The sequence below is a fragment of the Pristiophorus japonicus genome, chromosome 14, assembly GCF_044704955.1.
Source record: "Pristiophorus japonicus isolate sPriJap1 chromosome 14, sPriJap1.hap1, whole genome shotgun sequence".
NCBI classification, from domain to species: domain Eukaryota; kingdom Metazoa; phylum Chordata; class Chondrichthyes; family Pristiophoridae; genus Pristiophorus; species Pristiophorus japonicus.
Genome location: NC_091990.1, coordinates 72,241,461 through 72,253,626, shown reverse-complemented (window position 1 = coordinate 72,253,626; position 12,166 = coordinate 72,241,461). Strand labels below are relative to the sequence as shown.

At 44.2% G+C, this 12,166-nt stretch overlaps 1 protein-coding gene across 1 annotated transcript in view; it reads left to right on the top strand.

Moving 5' to 3' along the window:
* Positions 1 to 12,166, top strand: part of LOC139279608 (GATA zinc finger domain-containing protein 14-like) — a 319,765-nt gene that overhangs the window by 17,537 nt on the left and 290,062 nt on the right. Inside the window, exons 7-8 of the mRNA XM_070898724.1 lie at positions 5,527 to 5,574; positions 6,569 to 6,583. Of these exons, the coding sequence (XP_070754825.1) occupies positions 5,527 to 5,574; positions 6,569 to 6,583 (63 nt within the window). The remainder of the gene's footprint in view (positions 1 to 5,526; positions 5,575 to 6,568; positions 6,584 to 12,166) is intronic.

Here is a 12,166-nt window from a genome sequence, read left to right as displayed (position 1 = left end):
CAGATAGATTTTTAACCAATAAGGGAATTAAGGGTTACGGGGAGCGGGCGGATAAGTGAAGCTGAGTCCACGGCCAGATCAACCATGATCTTGTTGAATGGCGGAGCAGGCGCGAGGGGCTAGATGGCCTACTCCTGTTCCAAATTCTTATGTTCTTACACGGATTATTTCCTTGGTGTAAGTCCTTAGTTTGGTGTGAATGGGGCTGAGCTTTCTGCCCCCAGTCTTGTCGAAAGCCTTTTCACTCATTATGGACTGACTCGAATCCGTGTCCAATTCCACAGAGAATGGAATTCCGTTCGGTTCAACTTTCAACATTATTGATGGGCATTTCGTGGTGAATGTGTGCACCCCGCACACTTCTGCCTCCTCGGTATGAGTCTCCATTTCAGCCTGATCCACAGTGGATCGATCTTCCTCTGCAATGTGGTGGTTTGCAGAGTTTGCACATCGCCTGCACATTCGCTGGAGGTGTTCCATTGTTCTGCAACCGTTGCACGCATCAGGCTTGAAGCGACATTGATGGGGCCGATGATCACCTCCACAGCGCCAACAAGGTGTTAGCTGCCTCGCATTAACGATTGATGGCAGATTTTGGGTCATCTGAGATCGGGCAGCAGCAGCCGGTGTGTACGTTCTGCCATGTATATTCCTGCTCGAAAACGACGTTACTTTGTGCACAGTACTGGCCAAAACTTTTTTACTCTGCAAAATCTGTTTGCTGTTGTCACTGGTGGACATAAATGCCTAGGCTATCGTTAAGGCTTTAGTTAGATTTGGAGTTTCAACAGTCAACAGTTTACGAAGCATTACCTCATGGCCAATGCCCAGTACAAAAAAGTATCTTAAGCATTTGTTCTAGGAATCCCTCAAATTCGCAATGTCCTGCGAGGCGCCTTAGTTCGGCGACATAGCTCGCCACTTCCTGGCCCTCCGACCGTTGAAACGTGTAGAACCGATATCTCGCCATCAAAACGCTTTCCTTAGGATTTAGCTACTCCTGGACCCGCATGCACAATTTTTCAATAGGATTTAGCTGCTGGTTTTAGAAACATAGAAAATAGGTGCAGGAGCAGGCCATTCGGCCCGTCGAGCCTGCACCGCCATTAAATAAGATCATGGCTGATCATTCAACCTCAGTACTCCTTTCCTGCTTTGTCTCCATGCCCTTTGATCGCTTTGGCCGTAAGGGCCATATCTAACTCCCGTTTGAATATATCTAACGAACTGGCTTCAACAACTTTCTGCGGTAGAGAATTCCACAGGTTAACCACTCTCTGAGTGAAGAAGTTTCTCCTCATCTCATTCCTAAATGGCTTACCCCTTATCCTTAGACTGTGTCCCCTGGTTCTGGACTTCCCCAACATCGGGAACATTTTTCCTGCCTCTAACCTGTCCAATCCCGTCAGAATTGTATAAGTATCTATGAGATCCCCTCTCATTCTTCTAAACTCCAGTGGATACAAGCCCAGTTGATCCAGTCTCTCCTCATATGTCAGTCCTGCCATCCCAGGAATCAGTCTGGTGAACCTTCGCTGTACTCCCTCAATAGCAAGAACGTCCTTCCTCAGATTAGGAGACCAAAACTGAACACAATATTCCTCAACAAGGCTCTGTACAGCTGCAGTAAGACCTCCCTGCTCTTATACTCAAATCTTCTAGCTATGAAGGCCAACATGCCATTTGCCTTCTTCACCGCCTGCTGTACCTGCATACCAACCTTCAATGACTGCTGTACCATGACACCCAGGTCTCGTTGCACCTCCCCTTTTCCTAATTTGTCACCATTCAGATAATATTCTGTCTTCCTGTTTTTGCCACCAAAGTGGATAACCTCACATTTATCCACATTATACTGCATCTGCCATGCATTTGCCCACTTACCTAACCTGTCTAAGTCACCCTGCAGCCTCTTAGCATCCTCCTCACAGCTCACACCACCACCCAGCTTAGTGTCATCTGCAAACTTGGAGATATTACATTCAATTCCTTCATCTAAATAATTGATGTATATTGTAAATAGCTGGGGTCCCAGCACTGAACCCTGTGGGCACCCCACTGGTCACTGCCTGCCATTCTGACTCTCTGCTTCTTGTCTGCCAACCAGTTCTCTATCCACGTCAATACATTACCCCCAATACCATGTGCTTTTATTTTGCACACCAGTCTCTTGTGTGGGACCTTGTCAAAAGCCTTTTGAAAGTCCAAATGCACCACATCCACTGGTTCTTCCTTGTCCACTCTACTAGTTACATCCTCAAAAAATTCCAGAAGATTTGTCAAGCATGATTTCCCTTTCATAAATCCATGCTGACTTGGACCAATCCTGTCACTGCTTCCCAAATGCGCTGCTCTTTCATCTTTAATAATTGATTCCAACATTTTCCCCATCACCGATGTCAGGCTAACCGGTCTATAATTCCGTTTTCTCTCTCCCTCCTTTTTTAAAAAGTGGTGTTACATTAGCTACCCTCCAGTCCATAGGAACTGATCCAGAGTCGATAGACTGTTGGAAAATGATCACCAATGCATCCACTATTTCCAGCGTCACTTCCTTAAGTACTCTGGGATACAGCCTATCAGGCCCTGGAGATTTATTGGCCTTCAATCCCATCAATTTCCCCATCACAATTTCCTGACTAATAACAATTTCCCTCAGTTCCTCCTTCTTACTATAACCTCTGACCCCTTTTGCATCCGGAAGGTTATATGTGTCTTCCTTAGTGAAGACAGATCCAAAGTATTTGTTCAATTGGTCTGCCATTTCTTTATTCCCTATTATAAATTCACCTGATTCTGACTGCAAAGGACCTACGTTGGTCTTCACAAATCTTTTTCTCTTCACATATCTATAGAAGCTTTCGCAGTCAGTTTTTATGTTTCCTGTAAGCTTCTTCTCACACTCTATTTTCCCCCTCCTAATTAAACTCTTTGTCCTCCTCTGCTGCATTACAAAATTCTTCCAGTGCTCAGGTTTGTTGCTTTTTCTGACCAATTTATATGCCTCTTCCTTGGATTTAACACTATCCTTAATTTGGCTTGTTAGCCACGGTTGAGCCACCTTCCCCATTTTATTTTTACTCCAGTCAGGGATGTACAATTGTTGAAGTTGATCCATGTGATCTTTAAATGTTTGCCATTGCCTATTCACCGTCAACCCTTTAAGTATCACTCGCCAGTCTATTCTAGCCAATTCACATCTCATACCATCGAAGTTACCTCTCCTTAATTTCAGGACCTTAGTCTCTGAATTAACTGTGTCACTCTCCATCTTAATAAAGAATTGTACCATATTATGGTCACTCCTCCCTAAGGGACTCGCACAAAAAGATTGCTAATTAGTCCTTTCTCATTACACATCACCAGGTCTAGGATGGCCAGCCCTCTAGTTGGTTCCTTGACATATTGGTCTAGAAAACCATCCCTAATATACTCCAGGAAATCCTCCTACACCGCATTGCTACCAATTTGGTGAGCCCAATCAATATGTAGATTAAAGTCGCCCATGATAACTGCTGTACCTTTATTGCACGCATCCCTAATTTCTTGTTTGATGCTGTCCCCAACCTCACTACTACTGTTTGGTGGTCTGTACACAACCCCCACTAGCGTTTTCTGCCCTTTGGTATTCCATAGCTCCACCCATACCGATTCCACATCATCCAAGCTAATGTCCTTCCTTACGATTGCATTAATTTCCTCTTTAACCAGCAACCCCACCTCACCTCCTTTTCCTTTCTGTCTGTCTCTCCTAAATGTTGAATATCCCTGGATGTTGAGTTCCCAGCCATGGTCACCCTGGAGCCATGTCTCCGTAATCTCAATTATATCATAATCGTTAATAGCTGTCTGCACAGTTAATTCATCCACCTTATTACGAATACTCCTTGCATTGAGGCATAGAGCCTTCAGGCTTGTCTTTTTAACACTCTTTATCCCTTTAGAATTTTGCTGTAATGTGGCCCGTTTTGATTTCTACCTTGGGTTTCTCTGCCCTCCACTTTTACTATTCCCCTTTCGATCTTTTGCTTCTGCACTCATTTTATTTCCCTCTGTCTCCCTGCATAGGTTCCCATCCGCCTGCCATATTAGTTTAACACCTCCCCAACAGCACAAGCAAACACTCCCCCGAGAACATTGGTTCCGGTCCTACCCAGGTGCAAACCGTCCGGTTTATACTGGTCCCACCTCCCCCAGAACCGGTTCCAATGTCCCAGGAATTTGAATCCCTCCCTCTTGCATCACTCCTCAAGCCACGTATTCATCTTAGCTATCCTGCTATTTCTACTCTGACTAGCACGTGGCACTGGTAGCAATCCTGAGATTACTACCTTTGATGTCCTACTTTTTAATTTAACTCCTAGCTCCCTAAATTCAGCTTGTAGGACCTCATCCCACTTTTTACCTATATCGTTGGTACCTATATGCACCACGACAACTGGCTGTTCACCCTCCCCCTCCAGAATGTCCTGTAGCCGCTCGTAGACATCCTTGACCCTTGCACCAGGGAGGCAACCTACCATCCTGGAGTCTCGGTTGCGACCGCAGAAACGCCTATCTATCCCCCTGACAATAGAATCCCCTACCACGATAGCTCTTCCACTCTTTTTCCTGCCCTTCTGTGCAGCAGAGCCAGCCACGGTGCCATGAATTTGGCCGCTGCTGCCTTCCCCGGTGAGCCATCTCCCCCAACAATATTCAAAGCGGTATATCTGTTTTGGAAGGAGATGACCGTAGGGGACTCCTGCACTGCCTTCCTACTCCTGCTCTGCCTGATGGTGACCCATCCCCTAGCTGCCTTTGTAACCTTTACCTGTGGTGTGACCAACTCACTGACTGTGCTATCCATGACATCCTCAGCATTACGCATGTTCCAGAGTGAATCCATCTGCAGCTACAGTGACGTCATGCGGTCTAACAGGAGCTGCAGCTGGATACACTTCCTGCACACATAGTCTTCAGGGACACTGGAAGCGGAGCTAGGAGATTCTTCATGAGGCCATGGGTGGTTGCCCCACAGACAGTTAGGAGGATACCACGTCATTTGGCAGCATTCTCGTCCCCTTCCAGCTCGTTGGCCACAAAGTATTGGTCGAGTCTCTCCATGAAGGCCTCCCAGTCATCCCCTTCTGAGAACTTCTCCAGGATACCAACAGTTCCTTTGCATTTTCGCACGGTTGTTCGTTACCTCGTCACCAATTGATATGTTCACAGTAAGGAATTAAACTGAGGACTGTGTACAATGAGCAAGTGTGAACTGAGCTCCTTTAATGAGACTCCAGAGTGCAGGTACCTCGTGGGTGACCTGCTTATATACCGTACTCCCAAGGGATGCTGGGATCCCTTGGGACTCCAACAGATAGGCCCTCTGGTGGTAGTGTAATACAGGTAACAAAGGGGTTAAATACATAACAAAATGGATTTCCGATTCCAGCAACCTTGAGCTTGTTGCATTGCAGTATTCCTTGCAATAGAGATTTTACTCTTTAATTTCTCTTTATTCCTTCCAAATCTTTTCACCTCCAGCCAGAATAACCGGCCATGCATATGGTCCACTTCCATCTTCAACAAAAGGTAAAGTAGATATGGCTTAGAATCTCATTCATGCTTGGATTTATTTACTCCCGATTTTAACGGCGGCCAAGGGGGTGTTTGTGATCAGGGAAATGAAGGGGAAGCCTGGGACAAGCTGGTCCCAAGATTCCCTTGCTGGGCCTGGACAAGAAATCCTACTCTTCTTGGCCCATAAGGAAGAATAAAAAAAGTCTGAAATGCTTACCTGCCTGTACCTCTTCTGACTCACGATCCATCGCCTGGTACGTGTCACTTATCCCCCGCTCAGGCCTCAGACTAATATTACATTTGGTACTGATCTACCTATGTAAAGCACAACCCCGCTACTTTCCTGTGGGTGTCCTGCTCACCCGCTCAAAACATTGGGCTATTATCATGGTTTGCAGGGCAGGCAGCGGGAGCACAGAGTAAATCAACTGCCTCCCTGCCCAGTTTCCACCATTGAGGCTATAACTTTACTTCAAAATATTACCAGTTTTTCATTCTGCAATGCTGATGTGTACAATCTAATATGATTTTCAATCACTGTCATATCCCAATATCATCAGCAACAACTGCATTCAATAAAAGTGATGAGGCAATTTTCTTGAAGAAACATTTAATGCATCTATTATAGGGTCTAACACAGTTCATGAAGATCCTGTCCATTGATTTTCAAACACTGTTTCAAAGAAGAGACATACAGAAGTATATGAACAGCGGGAGTTTTCTGACTGTGCACATAACAGCCCATCATTTCAAGTACATTGAAATTAAATGTGGGGTCGAGGGAAGTTGCAGGAATGGGAAAAGAGGGGCAGAAAACCCCAGCAATCATCTTTCACTGTTTCATACAACAACATTGCCAATATATCACTTTTCCTTGTGCAATAATACTAAGTGACTGTGTTCTTTGTATCATACAATAATATAGAAGGTTATTGTATTCCATTGAAACATTTGCCCAAATCTTTATTAAAATTATTTTCAACTTTTGTTCCCTCCAAATTCGCAGCATCATCTACCACTGGTAAGTTCATTAATGCATGTTGTCTTTTCAACTCAATCTATCAAATACCATGCTGGTTCTTTATAGACTTCTCTATAAGTTAATGATTCACAATGTGAATCGTTCCAGTTGTCCTTGTTAGGTTATCGTATCTTCCTGATTTCTAATCCTGATACTACATGTATTAAACTGATTCGCTTGCTCACGTTAAAATCAATCATCTCCACATCTAGTTATATTTTACTTGTTGCCTTCCCCTTCTCCAATCTTATTGATTTAACACGCAAGATGTATTTGTGTGGCAATGTTTGATATATGACATGGCCATCGTGAAGGACACCAGTGTGTGGTGCAAAAGAGAGGTGGTAGAGCATGGGAGGCAAATCAAGGAGTGGTTGTTGGATGGCCTGACTATTAATGATCTGTAGACTGAAGGAGGAAAGGAATATCCACAGTTTTAGAATCAATGGAAAGAGTGAGCTAGAGAAGGCAGTGCTATCACTCTGGTGTTACACAGCGTGAAGATGAAGGGAGAAGAATGATGAGCAAAGAAAAAGTGTAATCTCATCAAAACTTTGTAATCAGTAAAATCTAAGCTGAACTAACTCATTTAATCACAGTCCTTATCCAAGTCAGCAAACACAGAAATCAATGGTTTGCCAGATTTGCTACAATCTATCGGGTTGATTCTTCGTACAGATGGTTTAGATATATATATATATATAGATAGACTGCTGCAATCATAGAAATTAGACCCTAAACAGAGTCCATTCATCCCATCAGTTATGTAACAGTGCTTGCTCTTTTAATGGAGTGATGTACTTTAATCATATTTCCTTTGCCATTTTCTACATCTTTTCATGTTCTTCCTTCCCATATATTTATCCAGCTTCCTTTTAACAATGATCCAGTATCTGCCAGCACCCATTTGTGAAAGAGCTTTCCATGTTCTAATATCTCTCAGTATGAATCTTTCTTCGAAGTCCCTGATTGATTCTTCTGCTGGTAATCCTGACTCGGGTCTCTAAATTACTGATCGGCCACGCAGTGGAAGCAATCTTTAACAATTCATTCTCTCCAAAACTTTTAGAAATATCCATTCACCTTTTTGATTTAGTGAAAAAATCCCCCATCTTTCAAGCCACTCTTCATATTGGAACCTCTAAAAATTTGGAATCATTCCTGTCAATCGTTATTGAATCACATCTATGTCTCTGCTATGTTTGATGTCATGAGACAGAAGACTCTCCTGTGGTTTATCCAATATCTTATATAAATTCAACATAATTTTCTTCCTTTTCTCAATTCAAAGTGACCGTGCTACAAGACCCAGAATTCCATTTGCCTCATGATGGCCTATTCCAGTTGAACTCCCAATTTAAAAGATATCTATATCGACACCTCTTGATGCCACCACTCTGGTTAAGATTTTGCACAATTAGGGCAGCAAGGTGATCAGGCAGATTATCAGCAGCAGCATGAAAAAGAGGTCGAGGACAATTCAGTGTCAGATGCAGCATCAATTCATGCTAAGCTGATACGGGAGAACTTCTCTTGCCTTTGTACTATGTCCTGCACAGCCCATGAACAGCCCTGATTACATCTCTCCTTTCCCATCACACAGCTGGCAGGGCAGGTTGATATGGTGGTTTATATATGTTTTCTTGTGATTGTAAATAGAAGAATAGAATATAAAAGCAAAGAGACCATGCTAGAACTTCATAAATCGTTGGTTAGGCCCCAGCTAGACAGTTCTTGGACAGTTCTGGGCACCACACTTCAGGAAAGATGCAAAGGCCTGGGAAAAGGTACAGAAGAGCTTTACCAGGATGTTACCAGGAATGAAGGACTTCAGTTAAGAGGTTGGAAAAGATAAGACCGTTCTTATTGGAACAGTCATGCTCTAATAGAGGTTTTCAAGATCATGAATGAGAAAAACTATTCACTCAGGCGAGTGGGTCTATAATCAGAAGTCATAGATTCAAAATCATTGGCAAAGGATCTAGAAGGACAATGAGGAGATGTTTTTTCACTCAGTGTTTGGGATCTGGAACGCTCTACCTGAAAAGATGGTGGAAGCTTTTTAAAATTAATTCACGGGATGTGGGCGTCGCTCGCAAGGCAAGCATTTATTGCCCATTCCCTAATTGCGCTTGAGAAATTGACGTTGAGCCACCGCCTTGAACCACTGTCGTCCTTGTGGTGAAGGTACTCCCTCAGTTCTGTTAGCTAGGGAGTCCCAGGATTTTAATCCAGTTATGATGAATGCACTATGATATATTTCCAAGTCAGGATGATGTGTGACTTGCAGGGGAACTTGCAGTAGCTGGTGTTCCCATGAGCCTGCCACCCTTGTACTTATAGGCGATAGAGGTTGCAGGTTTGGAAGGTACTATCAAAGAAGTCTTGCTGAAGTGCTGCAGTGCATCTTGTAGATGGTACACAGTTCAGCCATGGTGTACCAGTGGTGAAGGGACTGAATCTTTAAGATGATGGACTGCCAATCAAGCAGGTTGCTTTGTCTTGGATGATGTTGAGCTTTTGAGTTTCACCCCTCTATGCAAGTGGAGAGTATTCCATCACACCCCTCACTTGTACTTTGTTAATGGTGGAAAGGTTTGAGGAGTCAGGAGTTGAGTCACTCGCCACAGAATATCCAGCCACAGACCTGCTCTTGTTGCCACTGTATTTATCTGCCTGGTCCAGTTATGTTTCTGGTCAATGGTGACCACTGGATGTTAATAACGGGAGATTCAGCAATGGTAATGCCATTGAATGTCAAATGGAGGCGGTTAGACTCTCTCTTGTTAGGGATGGTCATTGCCTGGCACTTGTGTGGCGCGAATGGTACTTGCTACTTATCAGCCAAGCCAGAATATTGTCCAGGTCTTGCTGCGTGTGGGCACACACTGATTCATTATCTGAGGAGGTCTGAATGGTACTGAATACTGTGCAATTATGCGCGAACATCCCCACTTCTAACCTTATGATAGAGGGAAGGTCATTGATGAAGCAGCTGAAGATTGTTGGTCTCAGAACACCAACCTAAAAAACTCTTGCACTAATATTCTGGGCTGAGATCATTGTTTACCACCATTCATGACTGGAAGAGTCAGGACTGCAAAATTTCGATCTGATCCATTGGATGTGCGATCCTTAGTTCTGTCTATAGCATTCTGCTTCCACTGTTCAGTAGTCCTGTGTTGTAGCTTCATTAGGATGGCAACTCATTTTTAGGTACATTTGGTGCTGCTCCTGGTATGTTCTTTTACATTCCCCTTTGAACCAGGTTTGGTCTCCTAACTTGATCATAATGGTAGAGTGAGAGTATGAGGTTACAGATTGTGGGGGAATGCAATTCTGCTGCTGTTGATGTCTCACAGCGCCTCATGGATGACCAGTTTTGAGTTTCTAAATCTGTTGTGACTCTATCCCATTTAGCACTGTGGTAGACGATTGAGGTTATCCTCAGTGTGAAGACGGGACTTTATCTCCACAGGGACTGAGTGGTGATCACTCAACATCCTCACCTCTGGGTATGGAAAAATGCATCTGTGACAGATAGACTGTTGAGGACTAGGCCGGTTGACCTGTCCACTTTGATTCTTATCATACTTTGTTGTAGGAGTTTGGCAAAACTGAGTAGCTTGCGAGGCCATTTCAGAGGGCAGTTGGTCTGGAGTCACATCTAAAGGACATTAGGGTTTTTACGACAGTGCAATACTTTCATGCTCACCGTTCCACAATTGTATATATCAAACTCTGCAGCTGCCGTGGTCGGATGTGAACTCATGTCTCTGGATCACTAGTCCAGTAATATAACTATTATGCTACTGTACCCTTACAATTCCATGAACAATTTTAAAAGGGAGATGGACAGGCACTTGACGATGAGGACAAAAAGCAGCGATGTGAGACTAAGCACGACTGCTCTTTCATCTCCACAGGATTTCATCTCCACAAGGACAATGCGGTGGTCAATGCTACCACTACTGTCATGCACAGATGTACTGCAACAGGTAGTTTGGTGACGACGAGGTGAAGTTCATAAGAACGTAAGAAATATAAGCAGAAGTAGACCATTTGGCCCCTTGAGCCTGCTCTGCCATTCAATAAGATTATAGCTGATCTGATCTTAGCCTCAACTCCACTTTCCTGTCTGTTGCCCATAACCCTTGACTCCCCTGTCGTTCAAAAATCTGTCTGCCTCCACCTTGAATGTATTAAATGACTCAGCCTCCACAGCTCTCTGGGGTAGAGAATTCAAAAGATTCACGACCCTCAGAGAAGAAATTCCTCCTCAGCTCCGTCATAAATGTACAACCGCTTATTCTGAAAATACGCTACATAATTCTAGATTACCCCACGAGGGGAAACATCCTCTCAGCATCTACCCTGTCAAGCCTCTCAGAATCTTTTATGTTTCATTAAGATCACCTCTCATTCTTCTAAACTCCAATGAGTAAAGGCCCAACCTGCTGAATCTTTCCTCATAAGGCAACCCTTTCGTCTCCGGAATCAAATTAGTGAATCTTCTCTGAACTGCTTCCAATGCAAGTATATCCCTCCTTAAATACGGAGACCAGAACTGTACACAGTACTCTAGGTGTGGTCTCACCAATAGTCTCACTTGTACAGGTGTAGCAAGACTGCACTGTTTTTATACACCATCCCCCCTTGCAAGAAATGCCAACATTCCACTTGCCTTCCTAAATTACTTGCTGTACCTGCACGCTAACTTTTTGTGTTTCAAGTACGATAACACCCAGATCCTTCTGTACCGCAGTATTCTGCAGTCTCTCTCCATTTAAATCATAATCTGCTTTTCTATTCTTTCTACCAAAGTGGATAACCTCACATTTTCCCACATTATACTCCATCCGCCAAATTTTTGCACTCACTTAACCTATCTATAGCCCTCTGTGTCCTCCTCACAACTTGCTTTCCCACCTATCTTTCTACTGTCGGTTGTTCCCTCACCATCTGCTGCAGGCCCAGTCTGGCAGCTATGTCCTTCAGTACTCGGCTTCCTCGGTCAGTAGTGATGCTACCGAACCACTTTTGGTGCTGGAAATTGAAGTCCTCCACCCAGAGTGCATTCTGTGCCCTTGCTACCCTCAGTGCTTCATCCAAGTGGTGTTCAACATGGAGGAGGACTGATTCATCAGCTGAGGGAGGGCACTAAGTGGTAATCAGCAGGAGCTTTCCTTGCCCATGCTCGAGCTGAAGCCATGACATTTCATGGGATACGGCGACAATGTTGAGGAATCCCAGGGCCACTCCCTCCCAACTGTATACCACTGTGCTGCCACCTCTGATGTGTCTTTTCTGCTGGTGGGACAGAACATAGCCAGGGATGGTGATGGAAGAGCCTAGGACATTGGCTGAGAGTTACGATTCTGAGATTATGACTATGTCAGGCTGTTGCTCGACTAGTCTGTAGGGCACACCTCTCAATTTTGGCACAAGTCCCCAGATGTTAGTGAGGAGGATTTTGCAGGGTCGACTAGGCTGGGTGTGCCTTTGTCTTGTCTGAAGCTGGTGCCGAGGTCGATGCCGGATGGTCCATTCAGTTTTATTCTATTGATTGATTAACTGAGGTGG